The sequence below is a fragment of the Semicossyphus pulcher genome, unplaced genomic scaffold (assembly GCF_022749685.1).
Source record: "Semicossyphus pulcher isolate SPU_LCO1_2020_fin unplaced genomic scaffold, fSemPul1.0.p SCAF_9, whole genome shotgun sequence".
Classification (NCBI taxonomy): Eukaryota; Metazoa; Chordata; class Actinopteri; order Labriformes; family Labridae; genus Semicossyphus; species Semicossyphus pulcher.
This window is the reverse complement of record NW_027211770.1, coordinates 7,046,768-7,068,275: the sequence shown is the minus strand read 5'-3', so window position 1 is coordinate 7,068,275 and position 21,508 is coordinate 7,046,768. Positions and strand designations below refer to the sequence as shown.

The 21,508-nt window shown below is 41.2% G+C and overlaps 1 protein-coding gene across 1 annotated transcript; it reads left to right on the top strand.

Moving 5' to 3' along the window:
- The first annotated feature begins 296 nt into the window (after positions 1 to 296).
- faxcb (failed axon connections homolog, metaxin like GST domain containing b) lies at positions 297 to 19,579 on the top strand. Its single transcript, XM_069655428.1, has 6 exons — positions 297 to 556; positions 3,754 to 3,889; positions 5,342 to 5,538; positions 9,746 to 9,963; positions 14,766 to 14,882; positions 15,328 to 19,579. Exons 1-6 carry the CDS (start codon positions 297 to 299, stop codon positions 15,648 to 15,650), a joined length of 1,251 nt encoding a protein of 416 aa, XP_069511529.1. The 3' UTR covers positions 15,651 to 19,579.
- Positions 19,580 to 21,508: the final 1,929 nt, after the last annotated feature.

The window sequence follows — 21,508 nt, the reverse complement described above, 5'->3', positions numbered from 1 at the left end:
TGAAAAAATTGCAGGCCCTGAAGTGGCGTTTTATTTTTGAAATATGTGACCGGAAGTGAAGTTGTTGTGTTTGTGAATAACTTGATGATTATCTCAAACCTGCAAAGGGAAAGCGAACTAGGTGCTGTGAGCATCATCCCAGGGAGGGGGAGTCCATATGTTTACTCCTTGTGGGTTTCTGGAGGAATATTAGCCAACCGCCGACATGCCGTAGACAACCCGCCGGGCGTATAGATGAAGCCTAACGGGGACTACAGCAGGGAGGACGCCGGGTGGCTGTAACCGAGGGAGGGAGGATGTACTGGGCTGCTGGCTTCGCCTCTTCCCGGCCGTGTGTGGTTGAGCTCGGGCGGAATCACAGCCTGCCCCTTGGACTGTGCGGCCCCGAGCAGCAGCAGTCTTTGTATGGCTACATCATCGCCTTTCCCTTACAGGACTACGGAGGTATCATGTCGGCTCTGGGCTCGGACTCCTGGTGGAAGAAGACCCTGTACATCACCGGGGGGGCCCTGCTGGCTGCTGCAGCCTACCTACTGCATGAACTGCTCGCCATCAGGTAGGGACCCACACTGTGTCTGGTCTTTTTGTTTCTACCACTTCTGTTTTATTCAATTTCAGAGCGTTGGGTGTAATTAATAATCACATCTGCTGACAGTGATTGATGGGTGTCATTGGACTGCGCTGTGATAAAACCATGAATGGGTTTGTGATTTCTGTGCAGATCTCGCGGTGGTTGCTGATATCTCAGCCGCTGTTTTCCTCCTCCCAAGGACACGACTCTAGATGGGGAGGGGGAAAAAATCAAATAAATAAAAAAAAGAGTCACGCGTCGGCTCCCGTGCCAGCTCCGACGGCACCTGAGCGTGAATAAACGGAGCGCTCCTCGGGGGCTGCAGCGTCAGGGCGACCTTTAATGAACTCCGTCGTGAGATAAACAGCTGCCGCCCAGAAATGTTCAAAGAAAACACCAATATCTACAGCTGTAGCCTACCTCGTTAAGAAGGCGGATGGAGGAGATGCAATGAGTCCCTGGGATGTAAACATGGTTATCTGAGGTTAGAGCAGGAAATGCGTGCCTGTCAGTGGGGGGATTATTTTGGGCCAGACCGGTGCCGGGGAGTAAGCACATCCTGTCACAGTGGCCTGGTAGTTTCTGCTTTCACTCCCCCTCCCCCTCATGATAATCTGTGTAACCTTGCATCTCGTGCAGAGACGCTGCTGCCGAATCACGTGCAGGCTACAGAGGCTGGACCCGCAGCCTGCCGGCATCATCTGTTCATGCCATGTGATGTGGTCGTTGGCACTGGAAGCAGCTCTGCCACTGTAGTCAGCTACTATTCTCCATACACTCCCATTTGAGGGATCCTTAATGTTGGAGAGCTCTCTAAGTAGCTCTTCAGGGTGATTTGTGCACCACATTAAAGTAGACGGAGGAGGTATAAGAAGGACAGGATGCAGAGGACACATTAGGTACAAAAATACAGCGGACAGACAGGATACAGAATGTACAGAGATTTGGAACGGGTTCAGCACCATATGACTATGGACAGCAACTTACAAGACTTGGAACAGTTTCAGCACCACAAGATGCTGGACAGAGACAACACGCACATAAACTTTACATACTATATATAAACGTAGTTTCCTGTTTATTTAGCACTCTAAGCTGAAACTAATGAGGTCTAATAAAACAGCATAACAAGGAACCAAGAGTTTAGTTTGTGGTGCTGTGTTGCATTATACAGACAGGTGTTTCTGTTAGCCCTCATCGTTATATATATGGGATGAACAAATAATAACTGTATATCACTAGGCTATACCTAAATATGGTATAACACAATGAACTACAGCCCTTAAGTGCTCATAAAGTTTGAGATTTTTATCTTCAGCAGAGGTCTTTTGCATAGCTCAACAGAGGACTCAGTTAGATCTTCACCAGTCACGTTATAGCCCAAAGAGATGTTTTAGAGAGGTGTTGATTCGACTTTGTATAAGGCTTAGCTGGCTGTTTCAATAAACTGACCAGTAATTGTATTATTCATGATATAAGAACGGATAAAGTACCTACCACTGTACAGTTCTATTGAATTATTCAGCCAAACAGATCAGACGGTGTCTGTCTGTTGTCTGTCTGTCTGTCTGTCTGTCTGTCTGTCTGAGAAATGATGCTGAAGCCAGTGTGTAACACCTCCTCTTTCCACTTCCATATTTTGTATTTTTGTATATGAACCTATTTCATTTGATGTCTCTATTGAGGGTAATTCTAACAAACAAATGTAACTGCAATAAAAAGGAAGTGGAGACACACATTTGAGATTAGTGTTGTTTCAGCTGATCCCATTATTTATGTTTGTCAGAAAAACATTTAGGCACTCTTTTAGATATAAATCAATCCTCACTCACAAAGTACCTGGTGATAATGTATCGGGAGCACATTGACAACTTTCAACAACTCATATACTTGCATTTTGGCATTGAGTCCAGGGGGGTACAGACAGAGACAACGACACCAGTACAATTGTTTTTTGTGTTGAGCCAGCAGGCAAACAGTATGACTGACTGTATCTGAGGGATGGGAAATGGCTAGCGGCGTGTGTTTGCTTAAACTGGGGCAGTGTGATGACTCATTTTGTCAATAATTTCAATTCCAACAGAAGCTCTTAACACTACAACACTCAGCTGTGATAGTGATACAGAAGATCAGTATCAACTGTTGTTTCCACATATTCACATAAACTCAGCTTGACTCATTTGATAGAACAACAGCCCTAAAAACTAGAAAACCAGTGATTCCTGGGATTTTTGTGTAACCTCAAGTTAACTCAGCAAAAACAAGTAAACGTGGAAAATCTTTTACATATGACAGAATAGACGGTAAGGGATTATGTTGTGTTATTGACTGAAATCAAATAAAACTGGAATTCACCAACATTGCAGATTACTAGAATGGATTTTTTTTCCTCATGAGGCTCAAACAGGACAACAAATGTAGGTCTGCACGAAGCTGTTGTTTGAAAGTTAACGAAGAGAAGCCTCCGCAGTTGCTGAAAATAAAAGTGTGCATGTTGGTGGGTGGCGAGCTCAGGGACACAGGGATTTACTGCTGTGTCACAGCGCTATAATAAACTGCAGGTATGACCTTTTTCTTCCTGGAAGGTTTTCGGAGCCTGAAACTGAACAGTAAATCCAGCTTTCTGTTTAGATGCTGAGTTCTGTTTGGTACTAATCTCACAGCCTAGCTGATCTAGAAAACAGGTAGTAAAACTGTCCGCTTTCAGCCAGAATTGTGACAATTGAACATTTGAATCAAACGATTGCTGTCATTTAAGTTTGAATGAATGCTCTATTTATTGTTTCTACTGGAGTCTGCACACCGACAGCAGGATTAAAGATTTCAAAGCTTTTATTCCTTTCTGAAGAATCAGCAACTTGTTGCTGTTCTTTTCTAAAATGCATCTACAGAAACTCCGTCAGAGAGTTGAGTCTTTTTTGTGTCAATCAAATTATATTCAAAAGTACAAATTGCAACGACATGACTGTCTTTTTTATTAAAGGTATATTTGTTAGCCCAGACAGCAGATACATGACATTTTTGTTTGACACCATAAAGCATGGATTTGAAATGTAAATATATGATAAAGCAAACAAATAAAAACAGCTCAGGTTTAGTCATCTGATACATTAAGCAGACCAGTCCATACAAGTGTTTATTTACTCAGGATTTTCTTCTCTCCATCTGTGCTTTGTGTGTAGGAAGGAGCAGGAGCTGGACTCTAAAGACGCCATCATCCTCCATCAGTTCTCCAGGCCAAAGAATGGCGTGCCCAGCCTGTCACCCTTCTGCCTCAAAATAGAGACGTACCTACGCATGGTGGACCTGCCCTACCAGGTGATACTCAGCAGACTGTATCACACTTTATTTAACAAACGGCTAAAGGACTGCGAACTGCTTGTCCCTCTAATGTTTCTGCACCACATTTCCCAGAGATCATCAGCATCCTTCAACATCTTTTTTCCATCACTGAAGTGTCTTCAGCCATGACTGCTCATACTAACTCCCCGATTATTCAAATTTTTTTAAAACTAGCAGGCTCATGCTTCTCTCCTTCATTGCAGGTCACGGCTGTTTAACTAATTTGTTCACAGCAAGCATGGAGTAAATAAAATGGATGCATGTCTGCTAAGGGCTTCCGTAGTTAACCTACACAGATGATTGCTCCTTTTCTTTGTTTAATAGATAAATATTGTATTTCTGAATTTCCCCCCTGGGGATCAGTAAAGGATTATCTTATCTTCCTCCCAATTTCTTTTTGCCTTTCATCCCTTGAAATAAAGCCATTTCTACCTGCACATTTCCTCAGGGTTAACACTTGTTATTGTGCAGAGGCCAAGCAGTCATAACCCAACATCCCTGGTATGGGCTAAGCTCTAAATACAATGGATCCTACAATTCCCATAATGCAACTCAATAGCCACTTGTATCAGACCTTCCCTTTAAGGTAAAAAAAACATATTATCGAGCAACCACATCGGCAAACATGTCCAGGCTTTCTGTTATAAATTTGCTGTCTTTCATGACATCATCAGGATTATTTTTTGGACCCTAAAAAGATTCTTAAGAGCCAGAGGAGATAAAATACAGCAGGTGTTTCAAGTTGAGCAGACCACAGATTAGGAAACACTTAAAGTGGGAATCTCAAAGATCTCATTTTCGTTCCCTTTTACGGCATATGGCCATAACGGAAACTGCAAGAGCACACTTCCCAGATATCCAAACAGCGTCACATGTGTGACGTCCACAGTTGGCTCCAGTTGTGACTGTTGATTTTCCTCGCTGACGGTCGCTTTCCTTTTTAGACTGTTTGCCTTCATGTGAGCGTAAAATTTATTTTTATTTTTTACCCTAGATTTTCACTTATATTTGAAGTTGTATCAGTAGTCATCTTTTCTTTGTTAGTTCAGACATAGTAGATTACTGTTTACTCGCAACACTTGCAAAGACTGGAAAAGCAGCCGCTTTACACACAAGTGTGTTTGTAGCGTTAGCTATGCCTACCCTCTCTGGCAGACCAACCACTGCTGGGTGATGTGAAACACGTCACTAACAAAGGCTTTCATCAGTGGGCCATAGGCTCAATCACCATTGTTACCTTATTCGGCGATAGATAGTGACTTAACAGACATTTATTTAAATGAAATTATTACTTTATATACACTATTTTAAAAGTCAGCAACAGGAAAATAAAAACAGCAGTATGAGTCTACAATTAAAAGTTTTTTTGGTCCAAAAAGTGTACATAGGATTCTACATGTTCTCACACAAAGCTATTTCCCTCTGCAGAACTACTTTGATGGGAAGCTGTCACCACAGGGAAAGATGCCCTGGATGGAGTACAACCACGAGCAAGCATCAGGCTCAGAGTTCATCGTAGACTTCCTGGAGGAGAAGCTGGGTGTCAACCTCAACCAAAACCTCACCCCACAGGAGAGAGCGGTGTCCCGAGCTGTCACCAAAATGGTGGAGGAACACCTCTACTGGTAGGGGACTCAAACATAGAGCTTGTGTAGTGTTGATCAGTTACAGCTGTGTCTTTGGAAACATGTTAGAAACTATGATTCCTGTTGCTGTAACCTTATTTTAAACTGCAGTGATTTTAAGGTACAAAACCAATTATTAAGCAGCTCTCAGCTGTTTTTTAAAGGCAGAATAATTCACTTTTCTGTTCTTGAGGGCTCATATTATGCTTTGCTGAATGGAATATGTACATTCATATTCATATATCTAATTTAAATACATATTTTAACACATAATTCCAATGTTAAGCTGTATCAGGAACCACCCACACAGATCTCACTGAATCACTGTCACATTGATTTAATAGCATAAAAAAACATGTTAACTCTGAGTTCTTTTTTTATATTTTAGATATTTTTTTAATATAAGATTTCTTCATGTAGCCTTCCCATCCAGGCCGTCCTATCCGCACCATCAGTAATGTGTTATCAGCCACCCTTTGCTGTGGTGAGTCACTCAAGTACCTCTGGGTGAGAAACACACTGCTGCTAGGAAATCGTTCACCACTCCTCCCACGCCCAGAGACGCTCAGAGTGTTTTCCATTACCTAAAAGCTCTATCCATCTTATACGCCCCCCCCCCCCAACACACACACACACACACACACACACACCCACACACACACACTGCTCTAACACTGTTTGAGCCCATGTCCTGTGTCTCATCAGTTTAATAATGTAAGGAGGTATTTTTGAACTAAAATAGTGGGTCTTAGTCCTCACGTTCAGGCTATTCAAGGCTTTGTCATGTGTTTAGAGATGATGTAATGTGGAAAATACAGATGCCAGATTCCATAACATTTCTTCAAAGCTTTAGAGGTCATTCATGTAACCCACATCCTCCCTTCCTCCCTCTCTCCTTATGTCTCTTGCTCTCCTTTCTCCACTCCTCCATCAAACCCTCTGCCATCTATAGACCTACATATAGACCTATTGATTGAATTATTTATGTCAGGGAAGGGCAGTGTGGCAGCTAGTTGCTCTTTGAGCTACAGGCCAGCGGCAAACTGGTGGTTAGGTCATACACGCTCAGATTCCCAACATTGATGCAATAAAAATAAGAGAGCCGGAAACTAAAGAACTACCCAGTGTGCTTTTTGTTTGATCCTGTGTTGCTATCCAAGGCGTCACTTAAATAATTTGTTTTTGAAAGATAGTAATCAAAAAAGAAAAACTGGCATTTCAGAAGACGCATCTTAGCCTCCCTGTTTTGGTTTTCTGGCAGCAAACCCGCTCTTTCATCAACCACCGGCAGAATGCAGCTGTTTTCAGTGAAAAGTCTTTGATAAAACTCACCGTACACTTCCTGCCCAGTCCCAAAAGGCAGATAGATATGTTTGGGACTAGCTGGTGAACATCAGCATTAAGCAGCAAAAGATGTTTTTTTAATGATTTTTCTTCAGGAGTTGGCTGAGACCAAATTAGAGCTAAAAGGAGCATGAATATCGAACTTCCATTCATCAATTGGACACATGCATGACTCCAAATGCTTGTTGCTCTGCATCTGTTGCTGTGATGTGTAAGGAGGCTATACATTTTGCTAATAAGTTTGCCAATAACTTAGTAAGGTTATCAATTACCTAGTAAAGAGAAAACAATCAATAAATGCAACTTTTTTTCTTCATGATATATTTAAATTCGCAAAAAATTACAATTGGATGGTCTAATTAAGGGCTGTACGGTGGTGCAGTGGTTAGCACTGTTGTGTAGCCTCAAAGCTAGAAGTGTCCTAGTTCAAACCCCGGTGCAGACGAAGGGGACCTTCTGTGTGTAGTTTGCATGTTATCCCTGTGCATGTGTGGGTTCCCTCTGAGCTTCCTCCCACAGTCCAAAGACATGTTCCTCAGCTCAATTGGGGATTGGGGTGTGGGTGTGAGCCTGCAAGTTTGCCTGTCTCTACATCACAGCCCTGTGATTGACTGGTGATCAGTCCAGGGTGTACCCTGCCTCTCGCCCAATGACAGCTGGGATCGGCTCCAGCCCCCCGATAATAGATAATGGATGGATTAATTTACTCATTAGTTCATCTCAATAGCAGCCCAGCTGTTATCCTGTTTATAAATTGACCCTTTATGATTTTATTTTCATTCTTTAAATGGTTGTTACGGCATGTTATTGTTGTAACCAATGCTACTATTATGATGTTAAAAATGTACTTTGTTAGTTTGACATATTTGCTCGTGTACTCTGATGTAGCCCTGATGTAGACCTCAACATCTTTATACTATGATATTATTTCATGTGTCAGTGCTGCAGTTTAGTTGCAATGGGAGCTTCTGTTTTTGTGGTTGGATCTTGCAAAAGAAGTGTGGTTAAATCAAATAATGCTTCCTGTTTTACCCTCAGTCTTTCCTCCCAAAAGTTGTTATGAAACACCTTAGCCTAATAAACACTGCATTGTCCACTAGTCGCATCTTGACTTCAGATATGCGTCTTACACTGCTGCATTCAGATCAGTGAAGACAAAGAACCATTATTTCTAGCTGTTTGTGCTTTTGGGCTAAATATTCATGACCACAAGTGCAAATACCTTCTGATCTGCAATTTAAAGGTTCAGAAAAGACAAAAAAACCAAACAAAGGACAGTAAATCCTCTTGTCCGATGAGATAATGTAACAAGAGGAAGCGTGTGGCCAATGGACAGCCACCACTCCCTCATGTAATGTAGGCCAGATGCTTTAATTCAATTTCTATTGAGCGAACAGTCATATAGAAAGATCCAGAAGACTGCAGGCTGGAGACAGAGAGAGAGCTGAAATCTGCCTTTAAACTTCCAGACAAGCTGAGGGAGAAGCTCAGTCTGTATTTTTAACAAGCTGGTGTGAGAAAGTGTGTAAGAATATAGCAGCTTAATCTTGTTAGTGTCTGCACGCACAAACAGCTTGGCTATAAAAACATAGATGAATGTTCTAAATAGCAGAGACACTTACCCTCTTATTACATCTATTTTAATGGGATAAGGGTGAAACAATTGTGTCTTATTGGTTAAATCTCTATGGTCACACAGGATTAGGTGCAGATCAATGGAGGCAGAATTAGAGAGGGATTTTGAGGTTTGGTGTTTGGCCTGTTTGCGCAGGGACAGACGGGATCTGTCCGCCTGCTGCTGTGACACAGATTTGATGTCAGATCCTGTTGCCGCCCGGGTTTCTATTCTTATTTTAAGACAAGCAAGAGGGGATCTTTAAGACTCAGCAAAGAGAGCATAAGTGAGTGTGACAGATTAAAATACAAATCTCTCATGGAATTTCCGCCATCTGTGCATCTTGTCTTCTCTAACCTGTGTCTGTATGAGGGGCAGCAGAGAACAGTCCAAGCATCTCCTCATGTGTAGGACAGAAACCTGACAGAGTGAATGGCTGAATATATGATGTTGTGTCCTGGTAGCCAGTTGAGAGTAGAGCGTATGTGGTGTGCACTTTTATTGATTAAGAATTGGTTAACTCGTCAATAGTCATAAAGCTTTGTTGGTAACAGGACACAGGAAATGTTTTATTGTAGATGGTATTGTGCAGCCAGCAAGTTTGATTTATGACAAGCAAAGTCACAAAGTCACTTCCTCTTTTTGTTAACAGGATTTGCTGATGAGGGATTGCTTTTGGTATCGCTTCTCATCATATGTTGCCCATAACAGCCTCTGATATGAGCTGATTTTGAGGCTATAGGTTCAAATACCCTAACTGCTGTGTCATACCAAATGAGAAATTGATGGTGTAGTATGTGATCTGAACTATGAGATGTGTGTATGCTTATTCTGATGAGCAGTTTTGAAATAGACATTAAAATGTAAGTTAATACAACAGATGCATATTGCAGTCTATAAGATCTTACAGCTCCTGTTTAAGCTCCTGAGTTTTTAGCTGGTTATGAAACAGCCTGAAGCTACGAGACCATCAGCAAGAAGATTGACTTTATGTATAAAAATGTTTTATGTTACTGCTGCCACTGGCTCGGTGTCAGACGACGCCTTGTTGCTATTCTTAATAACTCATAGATCAGTCTTACCCTTTTGGTTTGTTTATGATCATGAAGACCTTTTCCTTTTTAGCTCCACTTAGACCTACTGCAAGTATAAGAAGATATGTGATATAAGTAATTACATGCCTGACCTATTGCTCCTCTGACACATTGTAACATGATGTTTTCTGCTGCGTGTCTTCTTTTATTCCAGGACAATAGCCTACTGTCAGTGGGTGGACAACCTGGAGGAGACTCAGAAGCTCCTGGCGATGAGCGGCCCTCTGAGCGACACGCTGAAGTGGCTGCTGAGTCACCTGAACGGCAGCATGGTGCGCAGGGAGATGTACGGCCACGGCATCGGACGTTTCTCTAAGGAGGAGGTCTACACGCTGATGGAGAAGGACATGAGGACGCTGGCCACACTGCTGGGTAAGGAGAGGACCTTTTGTGTGTATGTGTGTGTGCGTGTGTGCATGTGTTTGTGTATAAACCATGTTAATACCTCTTCCCCAAAACCTGTTCCATTAGGACAACCTCTTACCTCGTGATATATGAGCAGTAATCTACGTGGACGAGAGATTAAACTCTGTTACATAATATGATAATAGAGTTAGTAGAGTTATTATGTGGAAAATCATAATAGCATGCATTCGTTACAACAAATCCCTCTGCATTAGTGGGAAGGTTTTTGTTTTGTTTCTAAAAGCACTGGAGAGTCATTACTTTATTCTGAAACTCAGTTTGGTGCGCAGTTTAGGAGAAAACAACTTTTTCTGAGCAGTGTGATGTTGAAATGACATCTGTATTAAGGTAATTTGTTACAACATTGTCAGGTCATAACAACAAATGGGAGAATTACTTGATGGCGGGCTAATGTGGCAAAATGAAGCATTACAATAAATGACTAATAGAAACTGACGAATGATTTCATCCTGGTATGAAAAGACAGCGTGTTCTCCAACAGTGTGTTAGTGTATTGAATACCCTGCAGACACCTTAACCAATATTAATTCCTTTATGTGGTTACCATGTGGTTATTTGTCAGTGCAGATATAGAAATGATCTATTCTTGTGTCTGTGTTTATGAGGAATGGGGGGGGATGGATGAAAACAAGGAATGTTCTGGATGTCTGCCACAGGGATCAAATATCAGTGTTATGATGGAAACAAAAAGTCAGATGCTGGAGAGAAAAGTGCTTTGCATCGATCTGTTTGTGCCATTTTAACAGCAACTACTTGTTGTAAATTGGAAAGTTTTACATTGAAAGCATCAGTACACTCAACATTCATACAGCTTCTCTTAATGTACGGCTCTTCCGGACATAAGCGCCAGAAGTGTGAATCTTAAATCTGTGACTGCCTCCAAAAGTGCAGCCCCTCTAGCCTGAAGATAAAACTAGTTTATTTGAACTGTTTTCTCTGAAAGGACAGAAAATGAGTTTCATTAACTTTGACTATGTTTGAAAATTAGTATAAGAAAGGTGATTCCCAAACCAATACAGCCACCAGGGGTCACACTGAAAGAAAAGCAGTAAAAATGATTTGGTTGAGAGAAATATATCCACATATTTGTTTTAGGAGGAAAATGACATACAATGACAACATAAAAGTCACGTGCCACCACTGAGAGTGCATAAAACTGTTTAGGCAAGGCAAGGCAAGGCAAGTTTATTTATATAGCACATTTCAGCAACAAGACAATTCAAAGTGCTTTACACAGAAAATAAAAGCAAAGAAACACATCATTGACAGGACATTAAAAAGCAAAGTGAAGATAAACTAAAAACAGCTCAAATCGAAGCAAAAATATAAAAATAAAATAAAATAAAAAATAAGGGTAAAAGCTACAGTGCAGATATAAATAATAAGAATGGTTATTAAAATAAATGTATTAAAGTAGTTTAATAAAAGGCAGCTGTGAACAGGTGAGTCTTCAGGCTTGATTTAAAAGAAGTGAGCGTTTCAGCAGACCTGCATGTTTCTGGGAGTTTGTTCCAGATATACGGAGCATAAAAACTGAACGCTGCTGCTCCATGTTTGGTTCTGACTCTGGGGACAGAAAGCAGACCTGTCCCTGACGACCTGAGGGGTCTGGATGGTTCGTACTGTGTCAGTAGATCACAAATATATTTTGGCCCTTGACCGTTCAGCGCTTTGTAAACCAGCAGTAGTACTTTGAAGTCTATTCTCTGACAGACAGGGAGCCAGTGTAAAGACCTCAGAGCTGGAGTGATGTGATCTACTTTCTTGGTCTTAGTGAGAACTCGAGCAGCAGCGTTCTGAAAGCTGATGTTGCGTTTAAAAAGCTAGCAGAGAGGTTCATGTAGTTGGTTTAAAGTTATGGTTACATAAATAGTTAACCAATGACTATAAAGTAATTAATGACCTATAACTATATGTTGTTCATAGCAGTAACTCATAAATAGTGACCTAAAATCAATGGACAAACAGGTGAAATAGTTAGGTAAAAGTAATGGATTAATGGTTGATTATTTTCTTTACAGCACTTTAAGTACTAAATGAGCTGAAGACAAATCCATTTCAATTTATCAAATTGGTAAAAGTATGAGGCTACAGGGCTGTGCAGTGTAAATGTGTGTCCACATTTTTGCTGTATTTTGGATTTTCCTTTAAAACTGGCTCAGAGGCGTTAATGACTTTTATAACTGCTGCTTAGGCCAGGAGTGTGGCCACCTGTGGTGCACATGTTGCTCCATAGACAGATCACTAATTGTCCCCTCTCAACTTCCTTGTTTCCTGCAATGAATCATTTGAAAGCCTCCCTCTTGCCTTATACGTCTGTGTGTTTCTCTTGGTTTCCTATTTTTCTCTGAAAGACACCTTCCTCTCCTTACACTTTTTGTAGCACCCAATCATGAAAACGTTCTTCCTAATTCAGGATGCAAAAAGCTTCTTTTTAACATCCAGCAGTGATACAGCACAGTATGAGACATACATGACTTGGAAGTAAAGATGTCAATTATTGTTTTTATTTAAAATGATGACACTGTTTCTTATACGTGTTAAAGTGAGAGAGTAGAGGAAGAAGTGATATTTCAGTAAAGATCCAGTGCAAACTTTCCCTGTGTGATTTCACAGGTGTTTACTCCAGTACATACACACAGACTGCATTCACACTTCTTATTTCCCATCTCCCAAGTTTGAAGTTCTTCACAGACACAAATCTAAATGCAAAGGATGTGGATTGATCCCCAGCTGCTACAGTCTACATATGGAAGTGTCCTTGGGCAAGACACTGAACCCCAAATTGCTCCCAAAGGCAAAGCCATCAATGTACTGTGTGGGCTAGAGGATGCACTGAGAGACACCTGAGCGTAATGATTTTGTTCTTGGTCACAGAAAGCTTCCACATTGATCAGTTATTACCAATTACTGGCGTGTAATTTTGATGATCTCAGATTTTGGTATTAAGTCTCATGTGACATCACTACTCTGTGTCATGTCCCTTTTCTCCTTGTCCCTATGATATCTGTTTTAAATCAGTATTGACTCACAAGGCTCATAATTAGATATTATGATTAGAAGTGGGAACATGAAACATTAAAAGGCAACACTGTATTATTTTCTATGTAGCTTCCTGTCCAATTGATCCAATCTACAAATGTGAAAGTGATCCACCTGAGCTCAGTCATTTTAGAATGATAGTGCTGTGTCACTGAAATTACTCTTCTTATAGTCTCTTCAGACACTTCCATTATGATTCATTCTATGTTCTAAGTTTCAGTTCTTTTTGCATTGAAAACCTTTGCCTATGTTATTCATGATGACAAACTCTTTAGTTCATTCAGACAGAGCTAAAACATTAAATATAAATAAACTCAGATAAGCTGATAAATGTCATACAGTGGTATGAATAAAGTGTAATGCTGGAATTTTATCATTCTTATTTTTTTAGGAAAATATCAAAGCTCTTAAAAATAAACATGACTGTATTTCTTGTTGGATGATAAAAAAAAGACTTGATTCCCTCACCTGCTGACGACCATTTAAAACATGTCAAGTAGATATGTTGAACCTTTAAGCCCATTTTATTCACTGTGGTTGAATTCAGCCCGTTCAGGTCTGAGGGTTTCTTTGACCTCAATGTCCATCAGGCCTCGCTGTATTTCATTAGCTTCAGCTGTGTGTCCAATTCAACTGTATTTTATCACATAAATGCTAACATTAGCATCTTAATGCAAGGTTAGCAAGAATCCCTAATGGTTGCAGCCTCCTGCATCCAGAGATGATGAAGGTATACAGACAAGAGTGGTTCAAAGAGTGAGGGATGCCCTGATGGCCAAATGGTTAAGGTGCATACCACATAGAGCAATGTCCACGGTTTGATTTCAGCTCCAAATCTTAATTCAAGTCATACATCTGTCTCTCTCTCCACCTTTCTGATCTGCCTGGGTACTATCAGCTCCTAAAAAAGGCAAACTTGAAACAAAAAGACAAAAGGTCACAGAGCAGAAAGACAGTAATGTTGTTCAACTCATTGTTTACCAGGAATAAATGCATGTGTGAAAATCCTTGTTAAGTGTTTTTATTAGAAAACCTTGTTTTCTTTTAATACACTATAACTAATAAATTACTACACAGGGGGAAAGACAGGAGTGTAGCTCGGAAGCATTACCTGTGTCCTTCCAGTTTCCAGTTTTAAAAGCCTCTCAGGACAGGATAAAGCTTTTAGTTCATTTTAGGATAAAGCTACTTTTAGACTAGACTATTTCAAGCACAGCTGAGTTAATCTTATACTAAAGTCTGTGGTATGATCCTCAAAATAAGGGACAATGTATGCCTCTATCAGAAGGAAACAAATAGCAAGACTGACAGACTGACTACAAGAAAGACTGAGCCGCAAACTACAACAAACCAGACGGGTGAATAAAAATACAGCTGCACCTGCATTTCAAAGACAGAAGAGCTGAGATGTTTGCTCGCTTTCAGCTTTATATTCTCCCCTCCTGTGTTTGCGTGTGTGTGCACATTTTGTCTTTCTATCTTACATAAACATGAAATAGTCAGCTTAAAGTTATGGATAAACGGCTAAAAGATCCCGCTTCCAACTCAACTGGTATCGAAGGAAGTTAAGTTGAATGACATTATTATAATAACAGCATCTGAGAGAGCTTGGGGGGTTTATTGCCAGTTAGTCAGCTTTCTTATTTCCATACTATTTAATTTCTCTCAATCAAAATTTAAAATGTCTCTTTTTCTGTGTCTCGCAGGAGATAAGAAGTACTTTATGGGCTCTAAGATGTCAACATTAGACGCTACAGTGTTTGGGCACCTAGCCCAGGCTATGTGGACTCTGCCTGGGACACGACCAGAGCAACTCATCAAAGGTCAGTGGACATTGAATAATATGAACTAGATTACATGTAATATACAGTATATTTTGCAGTTTTCCTTGCTGGTTTGTCATAGATGTAGTTGCCTGGTCCAGCCACTAGATGGCAGTGATATTCCACTGCAGTGCTGTGTTGCTGACAGGCTTTGATTTGCTTTCAGATCGTGTACAGAGAGGAGAACATTCAGGTCTCTTATCTTTTCACAGAGCAAAATCAGAGCTTGTAATGTCACAAATGAAGATTCCCTGGTGTTGCTTTGATAAATAATTTCCTAGAAGAGGGCTCATAGTGAAGAGATAACAGAAAACGTGTCTCACTCAGATGTATTGTCTTCCTCTGTGTCAGAATCAGAATGTCAGTAAGCACCAGTGTTACCTCCTGCGGGTTTTCAGTGTACCTGTAAAAGCATGTGTGTCTGCTGTGTCTGATGTCTTCACAGGAGAGCTGATCAACCTGGCCATGTTCTGCGAGCGGATGCGGAGGAGGTTCTGGCCCGAGTGGTTCGTGGAGGTGGAGGATCTTTATTACGACGGAGACAGTGAGAGCAGCGGTGGCGGCGGCTCCCCTACAGGCCTGCTGGACTTTGGCCTCTTCTCCAGGACTGACACTCTGGAGGACAGCGACGCCAGCAGCCACTCAGCTGGACACACGCACACACACTCCCCCGACTCGGACCACTCACTCTTTGACTCGGACGTGGGAACTGGATCTGACAATGACATTCAGCTTAAGGAGGAGATAATGCCCGACCTGGAGGTTTGACCCGAGAAAGGCCGTGATTGGCTGACTGACTGAGGTGGGACCGGAGGTGGGAAAAGTTTGGCAGTCTGGAGATGTTGCCAGACAACAGCTCTCGCAGCTCCTCCACCTCTGATACCTAAACTGATACATGTTCCTGATGGACAGACTGGATATTTTTATGCAGAGCATTCTAACTGAACCTCATAATAAACATGCTACTGTATAGTTTGTCCCCTCTGGTTACGTCAGAACTGTCCCTGTGACAGTTCCTCTTTGCCTTATTTGTCTCGTCCCAAAATGCAGAAGCTGGCGTAAAAAGGTTAACTCATAGGAAACATCTCATCTCATGAAAAGTGTGGAGAATACAGAAGAGTGTTGTAGAAAAGACAGGTGGCACTTCACTTGCTATGAAACGATGCAACTAATCACCACTCTGCCATGTGTCTTAACGCACAAACCTATTCGAACAGGTGGAGATTGATCATGTGGCTAAAAGGAACAGCTGCTGTGTCTCAGCTGTTAACCATCCATGTGCTGGAGAGGAAACACAGATGACATTGAGTGCCAGTTTGTGCTCTAGATCGATCCTTATGTCATTTCCTTTATACTTGTGTATGTGGAAAGAATATGTATCAATACATGTTGTATGTCTCCATCAGACAACAACCCTAGATTTACCTGTTGTAGTTCATTGGAAAGGAAGAAGAGGGAAAAATGAGCAGATTTGTGCCTGTTTCATTCATTCGTTATCCTTCTTTATCTACATGTAGCAGTTATAATTTTATTGCACTTTGTTATTGGTTGAAGTTGGAGCTTTATTTCACTAGCAAGGACCACACCATCAGCATAATGCAATTTAACAATTTATTTCTTAATGAGATTGATGATTATGATGCTAAGACTTGGAGAGGTCACATTTCTTGCAGTTAGCGTTTTGGGAAAGCCTCGGGAAGCATCCCGGCAAGACAGACCCTGTCAGGGCTCTACAGATAGGAGGACAGAAAGAAACATACATAGAGCAAAGAGAGGGAAGATGCGGGAAGGGTGCAGAATGCAAGAGTGAAAGAGGAGGAGAGGGTTGGATTTGAATTCATGGTAATGCCTGAAGAGGTGCAGTTGAGGTGTGGTCCTGCTCCTGAAACTTTGCGTCATAGCATCATTTAAACATTTCTTTGGTGAAAGTCAACTGTAATATAAATATTTGACCACTAGATGGAGTCAGCAGTCAGCCTGATGCCTCCTTTATTCTGTAACATCAAGGTCATTTGGCTCTGAGCTGCGGTCCATCGAGCACAGCAGATTATGTCTCCTTCAACCCTAAACTTTAATATCATGGCTCCCATTCATGAGTAACCTGTCAGGGTGTGTAGATGTAGTGTGCAAATGCATGTATTTGCCTCGCTGCAGACATATCAGCCTTAGTTAAAGACGAAAGACATGGATGAAAATAGTCTGCATACGTTCTTGTTATGATATGATTTATTATCAGTGCCACTTTATTTTTCTTTACAGGATCTCACGTGTCAAATATATATTTTTGCTGATTTTTATGTTCTTATTGCTCTCAAAGAGAGACATTATTTTGCACTAGTGGAAATTTATTTTCACCTTATTTCAATGGGATCAGTCTGCTATGGAGGAAGAGTGTAGGCCAGATGAATGGGAAACATAAATGTAATAATCAGTAGTAGCGAACGCTGAGTGTTCTGATCATGATTGTGTTGGGAGGGGACGGTGCTGCTTATGTTGGATGTGTGTGAGTTTTACTGGCTGTGTGAATGCCATCACTGAAGCAGTTGATGAAGAATTCTTTGCTGAGACAGTCAGAATACCAAATCAACACAACTCAACGTTGTTATTTTGAAAATCTTGTGGATAAAATGGACCAAAATGTCTCGGGGAATTGTACGCTTTTGTCTGTCACGTTAGGCTTGGTGGATGTGCTTATAATGGCAATAAGATTGCTGTAAACAGATTGTGGTGCATATAGAATAGATGTCAAGCTAAGGGTCAGTTCATTAAATGACAAAAAATACGCTGATTATTTTCTCAGTTACATCTTGTTGTACTGAACCGTGCAGGTAGTTTTCTTCCACTGCCTCAGCACCATAAATGTTGGTGTTTGAGCTCATAGCATTAAAACAGACATTAAAACTTCAATAACAACCCAATTTAAATCCTGGTTCTCCAGATAAGAAAACACTGTCAACTGTTTTCTTAACGACTGTTTTTATATTAAAAACTTAGAAAAACAGTAATATCAGTTTTTCAAAAAGTCAAATTCAATCATAGCAAAGATAACAGACACTTTAAATGTTAAAAAATTCTGAACACAAAACACGTTATAATTCCAAACCCTCTTTTAAAGTAAAGGTTCTGTTTCACTAAAATCGAGTTAACAGGATGTCGCATTTGTTGTTAATGTTACAGTAACTTGGTTTATAATGTTAACTAACAGGCTACATATTATCTGTGATTGTTTTCTTCACTGTTTTCAAATCCAAATGATTTTCAGTTCGATCCAACTGTTGTTTGATTTAGAATGAAAGGAAAGTGTTTTATTTTTATAGTTTGTGTTTTTATATTGACAATAAATTAAATTACACTTAGTGACAAACACAAAGAGATTTATCCCTGGACTTGTCAGATTTCCTCTGCTCTACAGAGCATATTAAAGAGTCTTTCAAAGTGGTAATCTTGAAGATTTCAGTTTCGTTGTCTTTGGCGGCACCTATGGTGATAAACGGTAATTGCGGGGAGCACACTTCTCAGATATCCAGACAGTGTTGCATGTGTGACGTCCACAACACTTGCAGAGACCTGAAAAGCAGCCGCTTAGCTCCGCCTACCCTCTCTGGCAGACCAACCACTGCTGGCTGATGCAAAATGCGTCACTTTTGATTTTTTTTCGCGAAAGTTGCCACAGACACCCAGTCTGTAATACTGCAAATGCAAAGGCTTTCATCAGTGGGCCATAGGCTCAAACACCATTGTGTTACCTCACTCGGCAACAGATAGTGACTTAACAGACATTTATTTAAATGAAAATCTTCAAGATTATTACTTTAACTCATTTGTGAGTGCTCTTAACAATGTCAAGTGATTGAAAAAATGTTGCTCAGCACCAAACAGCAGTCTGACAAAGTTAGCAACAAGCTAGCGAACATAGTGAAGCATTCAGACACTTAATAGAGTTGGTGGAGGAAGAACAAAAAGCAGAGTGAATATTGGACACAACTCCAATGATTATTAGTGTTGCTCAGTGTCTGCTATCTGCGGAAGAAACTTCAACTTCATAGGTGTTTTACAGTTTTTACATTCTCCCTTCCTTTCTGCAGCCCCCAAGTGATAAAAAATATCAGTTAATCCAGCTTTTTTAATGCTGGGAGCACCTCAAACTAAATTCTGTACACCTTCATTGTACTGGTGTGGAAACAAAACTCATAGAAACTAATATGGACACAGAAAAAACAAAACTATCTGCATGGCTACACATTACTTGGAGTAATTGACAAGACAGGCAGAGATTTTTTGCAGTTTGGGTGAAGTGACCCTTTAAATGAGAAGTCTGGACAAAGTGTGAGTTAGTGACAGAAGGCTGGAGTTTGATCCAGATATTGGGACTCTAGAGACAACCTTCTTCCATCATGTCGTCCTGTGGTTCGCACCCTGACCCGCCCTGGCCTGGGTTGTGTGCTTTCAGTCGCATCATCCTAACTGGGCTTTGTATACAGTTGGACTGCTTTAATCAAGCCATATTAAAACTAAATGTCTTGTTATTGGAACCATGTCATAGCATTACTTCTGGGGTAATGTAAATATTGTATGTGTGACAAAGTGTACCATACTGTATGTAGAGCTGACTGACTGAGCAAACTACCTATGGGTGTGCAGTCACAAACTGGAGCGACTGGATGATTTCAATAAAAAATAGCTGTGACAATTTTAAACAGACTGTTGTTGAGTTTCATTTACATCCACATGTGTTTCTGATGCTGTTTTATTGAGCTCTGCAGTGTGGTTCAGTAATCTGTCCCTGGATTGTGTTATATTGTCATATCTTTAACTGTTTTTTATGTGTGCATTGTGTGTTTTCAATCAAGCTAACAAGTCATAATCATTCAGGGGCGGAGGTGAGCTGATTAAGACTCTGCCAGCCGCTGGAGGCGAGACAGAAGGAGAGAGGAGTGGAGGAGAGGAAAGCAGGAGCTGGAAGAGGAAAAGTTAAAAAGGGGGTGAGGGGAAAAAAAGGATGAAGTTGAGCCAGGGCAAAGAGGCAAAACAAAAGGTGGACGTAACCAGGAGCAAGAGGAGAAGGAGGGATAAAGAGGAGGAGAGGAGCAGGTGGTGGAGAGGAGAGAAGGGGTGAAGAGGCCAGGACTGAGGAGTGAAGGGATAGAGGGAAGTCACAGGGGAGGAGGAAAGAGGAAAGGAGCATCAGGAGTTTTTGGAAGGGTAAGATGGAGAGTTAAAGTTAAAGAGGAGGAGGATGGAAGCGGCAGAAGGGAAGCAAAAGGGTGGAAGGAGAAGGGTAGAAGGAAAAAGTGTACAAGAAATAGTAGTAGGAAATAAAGGAGAGAAGAGGAGAGGAGGAGGCGGCTGGGCTAGGGGCCCGGGGAGGAGAAGCGAGGGCCACGGATCAGGAACCAGGCTCCTGGGGGACGGAGCAGGTGCAGGCTGTGAGCGAGGCCTTTGGGCCTGAAGGGGCTGCCAGAGCTTAAAACAATCTGCACTGCTCCTTTTTTAATTTGGCTCTGTGAACAGCCCACCCTCCACACTGACTGTCTCTCCCTCTCTCTGCTTAACAGATCAGCGATCCACAAAGAGGGGTAAACACACAGAGCAAAATTAAAATCGGAACTCCCCTGGCACGGAAAAACAAATTAGAGCAAACAAATTACTGAGAGTCAACACACAAACAGTGGAGCATCTGTGGCTCTCTGGACTACTGGAGCCGGTGGCTACCTCCCACACCAACATCACCGACACCACCACCTATAGTACATGCTCACAATAAACTCTGTGTCAATCCTAGACACTCTTAACATGTTCTTTTAAATCACGGTATTCAAAACTGTCCCCCATAAGCCCTCATGGTGTTGTTTTGGGAATAGTAAGAAGAAACATCTTTCTTCTGCTGAATGTTTGGAATTATCTTCCGACGGTTTCAAAGGAGACTTGTGGGTATTCTGTTGAGCCTCTGTAAGGCATACATCATGTAAAGTATTCAGTGTATTTCTTTTCTGTTCTGACTTTTTAATGTAACACACCTGTTTTCTCTGTCATCCTGTGGTGTTTTTGATTCATGCTAAAGCTAATTTTGTTCTGGCGTTTTGAGCTAACTGCTACCGTCAGTTTGCTGACATGGTCACAATGATAATGCTAGCATACTAATGTTTAGCAAGTATACTGTTGCTATTGCTGTGTTCAAAATCGGATACTATATAGTACATACTTTGAGTATATACTATACTACATATTGCATTCTGCGTTGGGCGGTGGTATGTAGTATGGAGCTGTTAAAATGTATTTTGCAGTATGCTACGCCAGGTTCCGGTTTTGGAAAGTGGAAATAAACAATAGCTGAACGATAGCAAACTGCTGCTTCTTTAGCTATAGGACCTCCTTCTGCTGGAATGCTGCTGCTGTCCGCTATTTTAACTGTTGTTGTGACGTTCCAGCGCTTTGCATTGTGGGATACAGTAGGTGAAGTAGACTGGTCAGATACATACTGGAGATTTTTTCCGAATCAGTACGACATCTGGGTATTTTTGGCATACTGCACATTTTGCTTTTGTTTGCATACTGCATACTACATACTACATTTTGGCCAAAACAGTGCGTACTGCTGCGAACACAGCATATGTTTAGTATCATAG